General features: G+C 38.4%; 1 protein-coding gene across 1 annotated transcript in view; it reads left to right on the plus strand.

Annotated features, from left to right (window-relative positions):
• Window positions 1–17,126, plus strand: part of cntnap5a (contactin associated protein family member 5a) — a 155,914-nt gene that overhangs the window by 28,702 nt on the left and 110,086 nt on the right. The window contains exons 2-3 of the mRNA XM_087267840.1: window positions 1,574–1,684; window positions 12,909–13,102. Of these exons, the coding sequence (XP_087123966.1) occupies window positions 1,574–1,684; window positions 12,909–13,102 (305 nt within the window). The remainder of the gene's footprint in view (window positions 1–1,573; window positions 1,685–12,908; window positions 13,103–17,126) is intronic.

Here is a 17,126-nt window from a genome sequence, read left to right on the forward strand (position 1 = left end):
CATTTCCTAATAATTCACTTTTTATGACAGCTTTCAGGAGAGAGATCTTGTTGCCTGTTGTTGTTGGATGCGTCCCTTGTAATCTGCAAAGGTCAAGAAAGCTTGAACGTAAGACTCTGACACAGAGAAGAGCTTCAGACACTGCGCTGACTTCACATATGTATGAAGGTCAGAAGTGGTTAGCGCTTAGCAGGAGGTTAATAGCGGAACATATGTTGTCTAAATTTAAAAGGAGGGAGTATGCAGTTGTCTTTTTGTTGCTGAACTGCTTATTCATTTACATACAGTAGATCTGACCTTGTCAACGTGCAAAATTTCATTATGTTTACAGCTATTCATTTATTTATGTGCCATTTCAAACCTTTGACTCTTATATACTCTTATACTCTTAATAGTATGCCTGAACGTTTTTGAATGGAAATGTCTTTGTGGAACGCAACACCAGTGGGGAGCTGAACAAGAAATCCCATGTGTAATTATTGATATTCAATTACCCTTTCGTATCTCTTTCTTCCTGCCTCAAGGCCTTTGCTTGCGATGCAAAGTAATTCGCATCATCTGAGGAGCTGTAATGAAAACCACAGTGAAAAAAGCTGAGCATCTGCAGCGAGAGAAGAGAAAGTTCAAGAGTCAACATGCTAATTAAATTCATTTTGAATTTCAGTCTTTGATTAATAGCATGCGTTTGTCTTTACAGTTCACAAAGGCATGTGTGTTGTGCTATGAAGTTAGAGGATTTAAAAAGCCACTAGAGAATTTATTAAGTCACGTCATGTGAGACTTTATAAGGACAACTTTCATTGACCTTTCAAAAGCATGTGTCTTTTGATGCACGATATGCTTACAAAGAGTTTTTGAGAACTTCTAACTTCATGTTATTTTGTGAGATTTCTTTCCAAGGTGTAGTATAAATAGGTGATTTATTGTCTCATCTTTGAACTTTGCATGATAATATAGCACATAACCTTTTCCATCAAAGAGTAAAGTCAAGACCCCTGCTGAGTTTTAACCCTAATTATGACACTTTTACCAAAGTACAGAGGTATATTTTGTAGTTACCATAGAGACAACCTTCAGCACTTGCCTTCTTGACCCAGAAACCTGTTTTCTCTCTCTTATTTTTACACTTCTGACCACTAAGCCATTATTATTTTTTCCAGATTGCAAAGATTTAACAACCTCTAAAACATGTAAAACCTTGCACATTTAAAATAATCATTAAACTTAATGTTAGCTCTGAGTTTGACTTTTTTAGGTTGTGCCTTAAACCTACAGGTATTAAAATCTTGTGACAGATGAAGTTACATCATTCAGAGGAAGATTCACACACTTAAACTCAAATATGTGCTAACTAGTTGTGATATGAAGCACATTCTGTCAATGCATGATGAATTTGTACTCAGGATTATTTGACATATGTTAGTAAAGAGATTCATCTCACCTGTCTGATGGATGATTATCCTGAACAGAAAAGGATTTGTCTGACGGAAATCTGTGTTACGCATATGTGAGATTAGGGGTTTATTTTCACATTAGCTAATATTTGTCTGTTTTCTGTTTGTTGCTTATCCAGACAGCTGCGATGGATCTCTGTCATCGCTTCTTCCTGCATCCTCCTTTCAGAGCTCTTCGCATTTCTCAGACAGTCGAGCTGCATACTTTGCCAAGCTAAACAAAAGAGAGGGTAAGTTTGTGCTTGTTTGTTATCATATTTGTGTCAAATAAGGAAACAGCATTAGTTATCTAAGATATTCTGAATATAGCCACCCTTTGTTGCCTGTACATGCCATATTGGGCATTATATATGTATAATTAATGTGAGATCTAATGTCTAGTAATGGCTATTGTTATATTTAAACTGTAATAAAATATAAAAGTTATATACATTGTAATAATATTTAGGATCTGTTTTACTTGTGACTTGGTGACCATAAGATACTTTTTTCGAGAGGGGTCTGGCTGCAGACTTGGTGCAAATACAATCTTAGCTGCATCCAATGCTTTTTAATGCGCTCACCTACACCTACCCCTCACAGTTACGTCACTAGCTTCATTGTGTCTGACATTGCATCTTTGAGCAATGCAATCTCAACTTGCATCAAAAAGGCTGCATGCAGATACTATTGCTTTGTAAAGAAATATATAAAAACCATACTGGAACTAAACTATGTAACAATAGCATGTGTTTTGTGTATAAGCATTGTAATATTTAAATAACTGTTTACAAAATGTATAAATGTTTAATGTTTAGTCATTTACAGAGACCATTTAGAGTGTAATGCTTCAGTATAATCAGTATTAGGACTGCAAAATATATAGTTTCAGCATAGATATCGCAATGTTTGTGTCTGCTATAATCACATTGCAGATTATAATTTTACTAGAACTTCTATGTTAAGCAGCTTTGACGCTATATAAATAAACTTGATTTGAATTGAATATGCAATGTTGAGTTGGGATTATAGTTTATCAGCACAACAATTGAGAAAACGAGATTTGTGGAGTCATAGCAAATTATAACCATAACAGAGTGAAACGTCTTTTCCTTTCAAATGTGCATGTGATTTAAAGACATTTCAAGAGAGTTTAAAGCATTCTGGCACAAATATGTACAACATTTGTAACTTTAATAAACAAAAAATTTCATTGAATCTTTCATGTAACGAAGACTACACTGTGCTATATTACATTTCACTCATTCACACATAAAGCACTGTTAATTTTACTTTTTAATTTACTTTCAAAATCTGTCTGCTTATTTATTGTTTTATTAATTATTGTGGTGTGACGTTTGGCTTGTGACTGGGACTTTATGTAAGTTTATAATTTGGCCATGGGTTGCAAAAATATTTTTGGTAGTGAGTCAAAGAAAAGCACATTATAAATAAATATATTATTATTGTTGTTATTACTATTATTTGGTGAAATTGTATTTTTGTTGAATATATATCACAAAAAAAAACTAAATATCGCAATGCCATATTTTTTCCATTATTGTGCAGCCCTAATCAGTATAATCTTTAAACTTTTGTTTAAAACACACAAATGACAAATAAATTTTGCAAAATGATAAATAAAGCGCATTTAATTCATGCTAAAATTATAAGAAAACCACTGCTCCGCCTCTAGAAAATGCCTTATCTCCATGTCCTCTGAGCTATTTATAGATGTGACTAACCTCTGCCATGTGCATCTATAACAAACTAAATGATTCCCCTCTCTAGGGGGTCTGTGTAAACGCTGCTTCTTTCAAGTCAGAGGTCTCAGTTTAAAATTCTGCTCTGATCTGCTCCTGTTGTGTCCGCTGTGCTTGAGTAATGAACCTCTCTGCCCAGTCAGACCAGTTTCTCCATACGCTTTTACATGATTGTGGAGGCAGAAATGCATCTTTATAAGGAGCACATGCACTGTACATGTTAAGTGAGGTCAAGAGTTCGAGGCTTCTTGGCTTGTTTTGGAGTGGAAGGCATCCACTGATTGACAGCAGCCCACTCCATGAATACAAAAACAACTGAAAGCTGGACTGGAAATGTAGTTTTCCTAAATTGTTGGAGCTTAAAGTGTTTTGTTTGTGTTTTTTCAACTGTTACCTTCATGTATTGTGTAATGTTGCTGTTAATGAATATAAAAGGTCTGCAAAGTCTTGATCTTTTTGATCTGAAGTTTCAAACACTTTTTATCACAATGGTGACATCTAACAAAATGGTGGATTATACAGTTTACTGGTCATTATACAAAAAGATTGCACCGCTCTGTGAAAGACTAATTTTTGATTGGTCAGTGATGACTTTCCACATTTACATTTACATTAAGTCATTTAGCAGATGCTTTTATCCAAAGCAACTTACAAATAAGGACAAGGAAGCAATTTACACAACTATAAAAGCAACAATGAATAAGTGCTATAGGCAAGTTTCAGTAATGCAAAGAAAGTGTAAGTAGCAAAACAGTAGTAATTTTTTTTTAATTAATGTAGTTAGTGGAGGGGTCAGAGAGGGAATTGCAGATTAGTAAGGAAAGTGGAGACTAAATAGTTGAGTTTTAAGTCGTTTTTTAAAGACAGTGAGTAACTTTGCCGTTCTGATGCAGCTAGGGAGTTCATTCCACCAACTGGGCAGATTAAGCGCGAGAGTTCAGGAAAGTGATTTCTTCCCTCTTTGGAATGGAACCACAAGGCGACGTTCATTCACAGAACGCAAGTTTCTGGAGGGCCTATAAATCTGTAGAAGTGAGAGCAGATAAGAAGGGGTGCAGCCAGAAATCGCTTTGTAAGCAAACATCAGAGCTTTAAATTTGATGCGAGCAACAACTGGCAGCCAGTGCAAACGGATGAGTAGCGGAGTGACATGTGCTCTTTTAGGTTCATTAAAGACCACTCGCGCTGCTGCGTTTTGAAGCATCTGGAGAGGTTTGATAGAACTAGCTGGGAGCCCAGCTAACAGGGAGTTGCAATAGTCCAGTCTAAAGAGAACAAGAGCTTGAACAAGGAGTTGAGCCGCATGTTCAGATAGGAAGGATCGGACCTGTCTGATGTTGTAGAGTGCGAATCTGCATGATCGAGCAGTTCTAGAAATGTGGTCAGAGAAGTTTAGCTGGTCATCAATGGTTACTCCAAGGCTTTTCACTATTTTGGATGCAGTAATGGTTTCCCCATCCATCTGGATTGAAAAGTTATGATGTAGAGTCGGGTTGGCAGAAACTTCAAGCATTTCTGTTTTCGTGAGGTTAAGCTGAAGATGATGATCTTTCATCCAGTGTGAAATGTCTGACAGGTAGGCTGCGATGCGAGCCGGAACCGAGGGATCATCAGGGTGAAAAGAGAGGTATAGCTGGGTATCAACAGCATTGCAGTGGTAGGAAAATCCATGTTTCTGGATGACTGATCCTAAAGATGTTGTGTAGATGGAGAAGAGAAGTGGCCCAAGAACAAAGCCCTGTGGTACCCCAGTGTTTAGAGGCTGTAGGTTGGACACCTCTCCCCTCCAAGACACCCTGAATGACCTGTTAGAGAGGTAAGATCTGAACCACTGAATAACCGCACCTGCAACGCCTAGTAACTCAAGCTTAGATAGTAGGATCTGGTGGTTTACAGTGTTAAAAGCAGCTAACAAATCCAGCAAGATGAGGACTGATGATTTAGAGTCTGCTTTAGCCAGTCTGAGATCCTTCACGACCGAGAGCAGGGCAGTCTCAGTTGAGTGGCTTTTCTTAAAGCCAGATTGCTTGTTGTCCATGAGGTTGAACACTACTTCTTCCAGAATCTTGGCCATGAATAGAAGCAGTGATACCGGTCTGTAGTTTTCAAGTAGTGTTTGATCCAGGTTGGGTTTCTTTAGCAGTGGGGTTACCCTAGCCTGCTTAATGAGGTGGGGAATAAACCAGAGTCAAGAGATGTGTTGATTATGTGAGTCAATGTTGGTGTGACTGCAGGAGAAATGGCTTGCAATAGATGAATGGGAATGGGATCAAGTGGACAGGTGGTTGCATGGTTAGATAGCACTGGTTTGGTCACTTCAGACTCAGAGAGCTGAGAAAACGAGTTGAGTGTGTGTGGTGATGGTGGTGTATCTTGCCTGTTTGTTGTAGGTGCAGCAAATTGAGCACTGATTTTTGCCGTTTTGGTGCAAAAGAATGTAGCAAAGTCATCAGTAGTAAGTTTAGAGGATGCGGTTGGAGGAGGAGGATAGAGGAGGGAGGAAAATGTTTTTAAAAGTAAGCGAGGATTGGTGGCATTGTTGATTTTTTTGGTGGAAGTATGTCTGTTTTGCAGAAGTAACCTCAGCCGAGAAAGAAGACAGAAGAGTTTGGTATGTTATGTGATGTGCAGGATTTTTAGTTTTTCGCCCGAAGTTTTGAGCGATGCTCACAGAGAAGACCAGAGAGCCATTTGAATATTTTTATCTAATGGTCATTAAACTGTATATTTCACCATTGTCCCTGACAACCAATTTTCTGCAATGTGTTGGTCCAGTGCTTCTTGTGTCAAGGTCTTGATCTTATTGCATCCAGTAGTTTTAATTGGTTGCCCATGTACAATGTTTTCTTTGACCCTCTTCAAATACTGTAGTTGTACCCAGAGCCTGCATGGGAGAGTCTGGTGTTGTGTGTTGAAACGTTTTGAAGAGACAAGTGTTTAATGTCACTGGAGAAGACATTCACATATGATAGTGGGAATTTAGTTTCCAAAACGTGCTGTAAGCAATAGACCAGACACAACTGACAAATAAGCAATGGTGAAAAGAGTACTGAAAAATCATACTTAAGTAAAAGTACCATTGCTTGTCCAAAAATGTAGTGCAAGTAGAGTAAAAGTATCTGTTGTAAATATTACTGAAAGTACAAGTAAAAAGTAGCCAGTTTAAAAGTACTTAAGAGTAGTGAGTAGTGAGTATTACGCTGTGAAAAGCTGATGCGTTTACATGCAATGTGTGTCGGGATGTGTAAACGTAACATTCTGTAGTTTATTTAGTTCTTTTAATGCTTCCAAATGGTTTGCTGCATTTATAAATAGCCCATGTCTTTACGCAGTTCAGTATTCATTAGTGCAATTTATTTTCTGTGTGATTTGATTGGAAAGAAATCACAGGATTGATTTTTCTACTTTGCCAATCCCCATAGACAAGAAAAAATAAAGTAGTGATTTCAGGTTGAAGAAAAGTATAGTGGAGTAAAAGTACCGATACAGCACTAAAAATGTACTCAAGGGAAAGTAAAGGTACATATTTTTAAATGTACTTGGCAAATTGCAATTCCTGTGAAAAACTTCTTAGTTACAGTAGTGTTGTGTGAACGTGGCTACTCCTCTTGTGCACCACCAGAGGGAGCCATCACCTGAATTCTAATCGGACTCTCGGACTCAAATTCCCATAAGCCCTTCTGCCTGTCACTGATTGCGGTACAGGTGTTTCTCATCATCTCAGTGCATTTAAACCACCCTCTCAACCTCTCTCAGTGCGAAGTCTTGATTTGCCCAGCAGTCATTACCAAGCGTTTTCCATTCCATTCCTGCCTGATCAGTGTACTGAACTCTAGCCCAATTCATAAACTGTGATTGTTATCCGCCTGCCCTGAGCTCTAGCCTGCTTCAACGACTGTGAATGTTCTCTGCCTGCCCCAATCTCTGCCTCTTCAACGACTTCATTCCTGGTTTATCCCTCTGTTTGTTATACTTGTATGATTGTGCTAAGAAAGCTTGCAAATGGATCCAATGGCTTCTGACTTATCACAACAGAAGACTTGACCAATACAGGATCCAGCAGCTTTAGCACATTTCTCAACAGAACTGTCCGCTCAAGCCACTCAACTAGCAACTCATCATCGGCAGCTGACACGATTAACTTCTCTCACAGAGAAATTGGTGAAGGCCATGCAACAGCTTCTTACACCCAACCCGGCAGCTTCCCCCTTCTGTGCTAGTGGCGGCTCCCAGTGCTCCAGCTACCCTAAGTCCTCGATTAGCCTTCCCTAAAAAATTTGAAGGAACACCTTCCCACTGCAAGGGGTTTCTACTACAATGCAAACTCTTTGTTAACCAGCAGCCCGCATTATATCCCACTGATACCAACTAAGTGGCCTTAGTATGCAGTCTATCAACAGAAAGAGCATTAGAATGGACAACGGTGATCTGGAAGGATGACGAAAGTAGTTGCCCCACCTTTGAAAACTTCCTCAAGCAGTTGCTTGAAGTGTTTGAACATCCTGCTGTTAAGAAAAACCTGGGTGATCAACTTTTATCCCTCACACAGGGACAAAACACAGCCGCAGAATATGCTCTTACCTTTGGTTACTACCGCAGCACAAACCACTTGGGTGAAAGACACCCTGAAAACACTTTTTTTTTGCCAGGGACAGACCACCACATTGCAATCAGTTCTGCCTTGTCGTGATGAGGGGAAAAATCTGAATTAACTCATTGAACTTACCATTCGCATCGATCACCTCGTCCGAAGTAGGAGAAATCCACACTCTATGTTCCGTATAGTTTCTGAACATTCCTACGATGAACCCATGCAACTAGGATTTACACGCTTGACCCAGGAGGAAAGAGATCATAGGTTGCAGAATCATCTCTGCCTGTATTGCGGCCAAGCCGGACATGTCAAATCCACTTGCCCTGTACAACCTCCTACCTTCTCCCATTTGGTGAGTCCCTCTATTGGTGTTTCAGTTTTCAGTGTACTCATTCCTGTAACGATTATCCACAACAGTGAAAGTATTAACACCACGGCTTTGATAGATACAGGTTTTGCAGGTAATTTCATTGCCAAAAACTTTGCACAATTTGTCTCTCAGCACTTGTGACCTATGTCTTGCAGTGGAAGCACTAGATGGTCGCCCTGTTGGAGAAGGGAGAATTCATAAAATAACCACGGGAATGCAGCTGCAAGTTGGGGTATTACACACTAAAGAAATACAATTTACATAATTGACTCAGTTAACCATCCAGTGGTCCTGGGTCTGCTCTGGTTACGTCATCATAATGCTCACATTTCGTGGAGAGAAGGGCAAATTCTCAAGTGGATTGATTCCTGCATGACTTGTTACATACAACCCATACAAAAGATTCCTGTCCGAGCTGAACATTAACCACCATTCCAGAAGATGATAAAATCCCCATTGAATACCATGATTTACTCAAAGCTTTCAGCAAACAAAAAGCTACTCAACTCCCTCCACACCGTTCCAGTGACTGCGCTATTGAATTAATTCCTAGCTTTGTACCTCCTAAAGGACGAATATCTTTCTCAACCCGAGTCGAAAGCTATGGCTTGGTATATTGAAGAGGAGTTGGCTAAAGGCTTAATCTGACCCTCTATTTCTCCAGCATCTGCTGGATTCTTCTTTGTGAAAAAAAAAAGATGGCAGTTTATGACCCTGCATCGATTATAGAGGACTGAATGAAGTGACCATTTAGTTCCGTTATTCTTTGCCCCATCATTCCTCCTGCAATGGAAGAGTTAAGAGAAGCCAAATACTACACCAAATTTGATTTACGCAGCGCCTACAATCTCATACGTGTTCGTGCTGAAGATGAGTGAAAAATGGCGTTCTCCACCACTAGGGGGCACTATGAGTACATGATAGTGCCCTTCGGCCTAGCCAACTGCCCTTCTGTATTCCAATCATTCATGAATGATGCCTTTCGTGATATGCTGGATCAATGGGTGACCACCTACATCAACGGAATCCTCATTTACTTCAACACCATGGAGGAACACATTAGGCATGTTTGTCAGGCGTTACAACAAATAACCCAACACAAGTTATATGCAAAGCTGGAAAAATATTAGTTTCATCGAACAAAAATCACTTTTCTGGGCTATATAATCAGTGCAGAGGGAATTGCTATGGATAATGCTAAAGTGCAGGCAGTACAACAATGGCCATTACCCAAAACCCTTAAAAAAATACAGTGATTTTTGGGCTTCACAAATTTCTACAGACACTTCATCGGAGGTTTCAGTTCCGTAGCAGCCCCATTAACCGCCATGATGAAGCGAAGTACAGTGAAACTATGATGGTCTCTCGAGGACCATCACACCTTCTCGGAACTGAAAGCATGATTTACCAAAGCACCCATTCTTTGTCATTCCAACCCAAACTTACCTTTCATTGTAGAAGTAGATGCATCCAGCACAGGAGTCAAAGCAGTGTTATCCCAACGCCAGGGCAAACCACCTAAAATGTATCCATGAGCCTTCTTCTCCCGTAAACTCCCCAGCGCTGAACAAAACTATGATGTGAGGAATTGCAAACTATTGGCGATGAAACTAGCTCTGGAAAAATGGCATCACCGGCTGGAAGGGGCAACTCATCAATTTGCAATTCTGACAGATCACAAGAACATGGAATATCTTCGCTCGGCCAAACGATTAAACCCAAGGCAGGCTCACTGGTATCTATTATTCACCAGATTTAACTTCACGGTTACATACAGGCAAGGAAGCAAGAATTGTAAAGCGGACGCCCTCTCCAGGCTAACAGAACACAAATTAACACCAAGGGATGGAACAGTAATTCCCACTAAATTGCTGCTTGCTCCAGTGCAGTGGAACATCCTCACTGAAATTCAGGAAGCCAATCAAAAAACACCACCTCTTCCAAATTGCCCTGCTAAACTTACCTTTGTACCCATCGATATACGTTTACGATTATTGACACACATTCACGATACTCCAAGCTCAGGTCATCCGGGTATCACAGCAACTCTCGAACTAGTCACATCCCGGTTCTGGTGGCCAGCTCTTCCTAAAGACGTTATCACATACATTCAGAACTGCAACATCTTCCAAATTACTAAGGCTTCACATCAGACCCCTACTGGCCTATTACAACCTCTGCCCACTCCCCAATGTCCATGGTCTCACATTGCAGTGGACTTTGTTACCGAACTCCCCATATCACAGAACAACACAGTCATCTTGACAGTAGTCAATCGCTTCTCTAAGGCATGTCGTCTGATTCCTTTACCCAAACTACCCTCTGCCTCCAAGATGGCTGAAGCATTGTGTAACCAAGTGTTTTGAACATTGCTTACCGGACAATGTTGTATTTGATTCAGTCCCAATTCACCTCTCAGGTATGGACAGTGCTATGCAAAAACCTCAACATTAATTTCAGCCTTACATCAGGGTACCATCCTCAGTCAAACTGAACGTTTGAATCAAGAAGTCATTCGTTTCCTTCGCTCCTACTGCTACCAACAACAACAGGAATGGAGCCTTTATCTGATGTTGGCGGAAAATTCATTGATAAAACCCGCTACAGGCATCACTCCCTTTAAATGTGTTCTGGGCTATCAACCACCTTTAGAACCCACGGAATTACCCGCTGTCACATACTGGTTACAACGCAGTGAGGAGGTTTAGAATCAAGCTTACACACATCTTATGTGAGCAGTCAGGAGAAGAGAAATTCAGGCCAACCACCATCGTCGTCCCGAACCAACTTATCAACCAGGGCAATGTGTTTGGTTATCTGCACGAGATCCCCAATTAAAGTTACCTTGCCGCAAACTCAGTCCCAGGTATGTGGGGCCATTGAAAATTACATGTCAGATTACTTCAGTGTCTTTCCGCCTGGCTTTACCTAATCATTTTTGTATTTCTCCCACTTTTCACATGTCATTAATCAAACCCGCTGGTGGTCCACGAGAGGCGGAGCCTTAAGAGGGATCGAGACAGAGGACCCCCTCGCTGATTAGGATTGAAGGCAAAAAAGCCTATCTCTTTCGAGAAGTGCTGGACTCTAGACGCCGAGGCGGCGCCCTACAGTATCTGGTGGACTGGGAGGGTTACGGTCCAGAGGAACAATCCTGCATTAATGCTAGAGACATTCTAGACCCAGCTCATACTGAGGAGTTCCACCGAAAGTTTCCGGAGAAACTAGCCCCGAAAGCACGGTAGACCCCGGCATCAGGTGCATTCTCGCTTCAGGAGCCGCTCACGGGGAGGATACTGTTGTAAGTGAGAATGTGGAGAACCACCAGAGGGAGCCATCACCTGAATTCTAATCGGACTCTCGGACTCAAATTCCCATAAGCCCTTCTGCCTGTCATTGATTGTGGTACAGTTTTTCTCATCATTTCAGTGCATTTAAACCACACTCTCACCCTCTCTCAGTGCGAAGTCTTGATTTGCCCAGCAGTCATTACCGAGCATTTTCCATTCCATTCCTGCCTGATCTGTGTACTGAACTCTAGCCTGTTTCATCGACTGTGATTGTTATCCCACTGCCCTGAACTCTAGCCTGCTTCAACGACTATGAATGTTCTCTGCCTGCCTTGGTCTCTCACTGTTCTACGACCTAATTCCTGGTTTTTCCCACTGTTTGTTATACTTGTATGCTAATAAAGCTTGCAAATGGATCCATTGGCTAGGCCCACACGGAATCTGCGATTTTTAGCCCATCATTAGTTCTGTTTATTTACTTGAGTAAATGTGTGTAAATCTATTTTTAAATATTTCACACATCAAGGTTTTAGTTACGATACTCCCAAAACAGATTTTTACCAAAATTCTCAGCAGAAATAGCGAAAAATATCTGCAGATTCCGTTTGGCTCTACCAATGGCTTCTGACTCATCACAACAAGTAGTTTGAATAGTTGTAATTTGTTACTTTACACCACTGCAACTAAGGCAATATAACCAATCAATGTGAAGAAGTTCATAGACAAGTGATGTTTAGAGAAACAGGATGCTTGAACAAACCATCAGGCACTGTAAAAAAAAGATTGTGAATGGATTGGCCTTGGGTGTATTTAGATCTATTGTAGAAACCTTTAAAATACATGTACATTCATTGATTGAGCAGATTGTTTTATCCAAAACGACTTACAAATTAGGGATACAACAGGGAATTCATCTTAAGAGGCAGAAGAAGTGTTAGCAATACAAAGTTCTAACCACTCATAAAAAATAAAATAAAATAAACAATGCCAGAATAAGGATGGAAAAAAAGTTCACTGAACAAACTGTGACTCTGATGGTTCTGTAACATTTGTATTTTCTGATTTTGTGTCTGTCTGTAATGATATCATGAGATTATGCTTCTTTACTGACTCATACAGTAAGAGCATGTGCAGGCAGGAGGGTGCTGATCATTTGGCTGTTCTGTATGCTAGCACCAATGCTTTGAGCTTCATGCAAGTTATGACTGGTAGCCAGTGACAGAAAATAAAGAGACATGAGCTCTATTTGTTTTGATGAAAACAAGTAATCTTTTGTAAAATTTTGGGTGCACATAATTTAAGTCTTTGTTTTAGCAAAGTAGGGGGGCTTTAAATGACAAACAGTGGCAGTTTCCTTATCCATATGTCTTTGTGTATTGAGCAAGGGCATTCTACATTACACTCAAAATCAAAAACCATTTTAATAAACGCTGACTGAGTTTTTATCGGCTTCTCTAGGAGGAGGTGGCTGGAGCCCCGAGTGGATGGACAGGTCTCCTTGGCTGCAGGTCGACCTCCAGGACAGAATGGAGGTGACAGCTGTGGCCACACAAGGACGTCACAGCAGCACAGACTGGGTCAGTGCTTACATGCTCCTGTACAGTGATACTGGACGCGTCTGGAAGCAGTACATGTTAGAGGACAGTGTTGGGGTAAGTCTAAACATTTTGGTGCTAATTTAACAGATTTATTTGGTAAAATTTTCTCTGAAGTCTGTGCATTATCCAACTTATTGCACACTGAAAACCTTTGAACACCAGCTGACTGAACTAATTTAGTTGAACAAACTCAATTCAGTTGAGTAATGGATTCTCCTAAAATTTGTGTATTTAGCTTTGTATAACTTGCCTTTACCATATGTAACATGTACTTAATATATTAATTTTAAATAACCTGGCACTGGTAAATATTATGGACTTATAATTAGTAAATTCAAATTATTTGGTATTAATCACTTACTGTAAATGAAAAGAAAGAAAAAAAATTACTGGTGACCTAATGCTTTGTGAATACACATCCTTAAAAACGGCAAACATGTTGAACATGCATCATTTTAGAAAAAAAAACTTTAATTAAAAATCAGCACATGAATCTCAACAATGGTGAAGTGCTTCATGGTGCAGTGCCAGCATGCATTGCAGCAAGAAATATGTCATTGTTGAGATTCCTACAGTAATTCTTGATGTCTGTGTTCAGATTGTGTGAGCTAAGTAGTGTTTATTTTTTTTCATAGCATTGCTTGATCTTATTTTGTCAAACCACATGACTATTTTTAGAGGTTAAGTCATCATAAGTACCATAATGCCATTGGAATGTAAGAACAAATTCACTAGCAAGATGAATTACTGAATCAAACCTCTACATCTGGCCTGCTTTCTTCTTATTTCTCTTGTTATAGTTATGGCAGGCTAGAAGAAAATAGCTTAAGAAATCAAGAGTCAAATGTGAAGTATCAAACAGTGTTTACCACAATGGTGATATCTTACAAAATGTGGGTTTTTGGTAAATCTAAGGACTTTTAAATACGGTCAAACAAGTTGTTACATTAAATTTATAAGGTTCTATCTGTGTTCTAAATGATTTTGAGATATTGAGCTTCAAAGTTTTTGCATTCCATATCAAACAGTATGTGTGTATCATTTGTATTTTTAAATAAAAAGTCTTAAAAAGTAAACAAATTATTAAAAAAAAGCATCCCATAATGTAAATAAGTTGTTATTTATTATATAAGAATATGTCGATAACTCAATTTTGACAAAAATGTTAGATAGAACCTTATAATTCTAAGATGACGGGGTTATTGATATGTGTAGCTGGTGCAGGAATTATGTGACCATAATGCAACATTTTAAGTAATGTTTGGTCAAACCTGCCTGTTTCAGTAAATAGAGCATTAGTTAACAATTCTTGACTGTTTACATAAGGGGTGTCCAAACTCTGTCCTGGAGGGCCGGTGCCCTGCATATTTTAGTTTTAACCCCAATTAACCACATCTGAAACAGCTAAGCAAGCTCTTACGTTTACTAGACAGATGTGTTGTAGGAAGTTGGAGCTAAACTATGCAGGACACCCGCCCTCCAGGACTGAGTTTGGAGTGACATAAATAAAGGAAATGCTTATCAAATTGATCTAATTGAGTGCATTATTTCGGAAGACTGCAGAATGATATGAGATACAGTAAACTAGCACAGCTTTGGAAAATAAGCTGTATGTTGCAATGGTAGATTATGCAGTTTACTAGTCATTATACAAAATGATTAAACTGCGCTGTGGAAGAGTCCTTTTTGATTGGTTAGTAATGGCATTTTGCATTTGAATATTTTTAGCCAATGACCATTAAACTGTTCATTTCACCATTGTCCTGACATCCAATTTCCTGCAATGTGTTGGTCCAGTCCTTCTTGTGTCACTCCTAAGTGTCTTTTTTTCACATATAACTGTACAATTTCTTTTCAGCTCAGTATTTTTTTATTTATATTTTTTGCAAGTAGTAAGTGGGATAATGTACATTTACTCAGTCATTACAGCAAAATAACCCCCTTCAGAGCATTTTGCTATGCGTCTGAGATCTGATAACCTTGTTTGGGCAGATTTTCAGATAAAAAAAATCATTATGCCTTGTGTCATCTCTTTTTCTGGCTTAATATTTACTCATCTAAATGATTACGCATAACCTTTTCTGCTGCGAAGGGAAATGATTGTGTTGTTTTGAATATCTTTAGTGCAGTTTATTTTGATGAGCTGAAAAGTTTTCACTAACTGAGCTGAAATCACAAGCATATGAATTGCTGCTAGCAATTTCTGAAATTCCTAAAATAGAAGTGTACTAATGATGCTGAATCTGTGCAACCTTTCAATCATCACAGGTATTTGAAGAGACTTGAAACATTACAGAGTCACAGACACATCTATTGTCTTTTACTGGCCTCTGCACTTATAATGCCAGTAAATGACAGAATACTTATTGCCTGATATCACTGCTGTGTAATTATGTTCAAACGATGAGACCACCACTTTATTAAAGATATGAATTAAATTTTCAAAGTGTGTTAAATGAAAGAAGAAGATTGCAGTCGAGTAAGATGCAATTAGCTTTTAATGTGGTGGAAATGTAGAATAAAGTTGATCAGGAGTGTAAAAGTAACCTTCACAGCATAATGAAATGATGCTGTAGGCATTCTCCGTCTTATGCAGGTCTGATTGACTTGGTTTAGGTGAACTACAGACATATTACAGGCAGGTTATAAAAGTACATTTTTTCAACAAAAAAAAAAAAAAAAACCTGGAAGTTTATTAGGTATGTCTTGCCAGATCCAAATTTGCCCCCCTTTTGTGTTTAGATTTTTAGACATATAAGTACTGTCACTCATGATATCTCATGACATGATATTTATGACCAAGCCAGTTGCTGTATCTACTTTTAAAATAATTCAGTGGTCAATAAATTGTACAAAAGAAAAAAAATATATTTATACACACACAATATAATCAATAAAATGTTTTATCTTTATGATAAGCACATTTACACTTTTTAAAGGGCATAGCCAGCAGATCAGGAAAAAAACTGAGAAAAAAGGAGGGGAGCGAACAACTGTTACCAGTTGGCTCACAAAATAAGACACAAACTGTGAGCAGACCCATGATTTTATTGTTTAAAGTTAAAATGCAAAGAAATGAACAGTACGTATATTTAATGTCCTGTTACATTTGTATTCATAATTTCATATACATGTAACCACAATTTGTTATCATTATAAAGATAGTCATGTTTTTATAAACACTATAAATGAGGAGGACTTCTGTCCTTCTCAACCCCCTGGTCTTAGTGCAGACACAGTGGATTGCAGTGCTGCAGGTCTCTTGCCCTGTCTATTACAACCATTAGTCCTGCCGGTCATCTGGATGAGTTTAAACACAGGCAGCATGCAAATAGGTGATGTGTCTGAATGGTAGCAAACTTAACTGTTAAAAGACAAAGTCCAAAGTTGTTATTTTTATTATTATCATTATTATTAGTATTATTACCAGCATGAGTATATTATAGTTATCAAATTACAGTAATAATCTATCATACATATCTTTAATATTATCCTTCCATGTGGAATTGTATAATTCATAATTAGCATTGATATAGTGTTTTCTTTTTTATTTATTCAGTTTTTATTATTATTATTCTTTTTTTTTTTTTTTGGCTTATTCTTGTTGCTTTGTTTGCTGAACTTTATTTTTCTTCTCTCTTATTGTTTCTTTTTTCTTCTACTCCTCCCCTTCCTTTTCTGTTTTTATTTTTTATTCTATTTTATTTATTTATTTTTATTATAAGTGTTTTATTAATTTTTGTTTATTATCATTAGTTTATTTTCTCTTTTCCTCTATCTCCCCTTCAAACTTACTACTTACTACTATTATTATTTGTTATTATTATTATTATTATTATTTATTATTATTATTACTTGTCCTCTCCCTGATTTTCCCATCCTCCCCTCTCCTCGACACCTTTGTCATAAATGGTATTACTTTTATTTTTTGAAATCATTATTATTATTATTATTACTGTTCTGACTTGTCCTGTTATCTTTCCATTATCATTATTACAAGTATTTATACCATTATCATTATTAAGGTTGCAGTTGTTGTAGTAGTAGTAGTAGTAGTAGTTGTAGTTGAAGTAGTAGA

Source organism: Danio rerio, chromosome 9 (genome assembly GCF_052040795.2).
Source record: "Danio rerio strain M-AB ecotype USA chromosome 9, GRCz13ab, whole genome shotgun sequence".
NCBI classification, from domain to species: domain Eukaryota; kingdom Metazoa; phylum Chordata; class Actinopteri; order Cypriniformes; family Danionidae; genus Danio; species Danio rerio.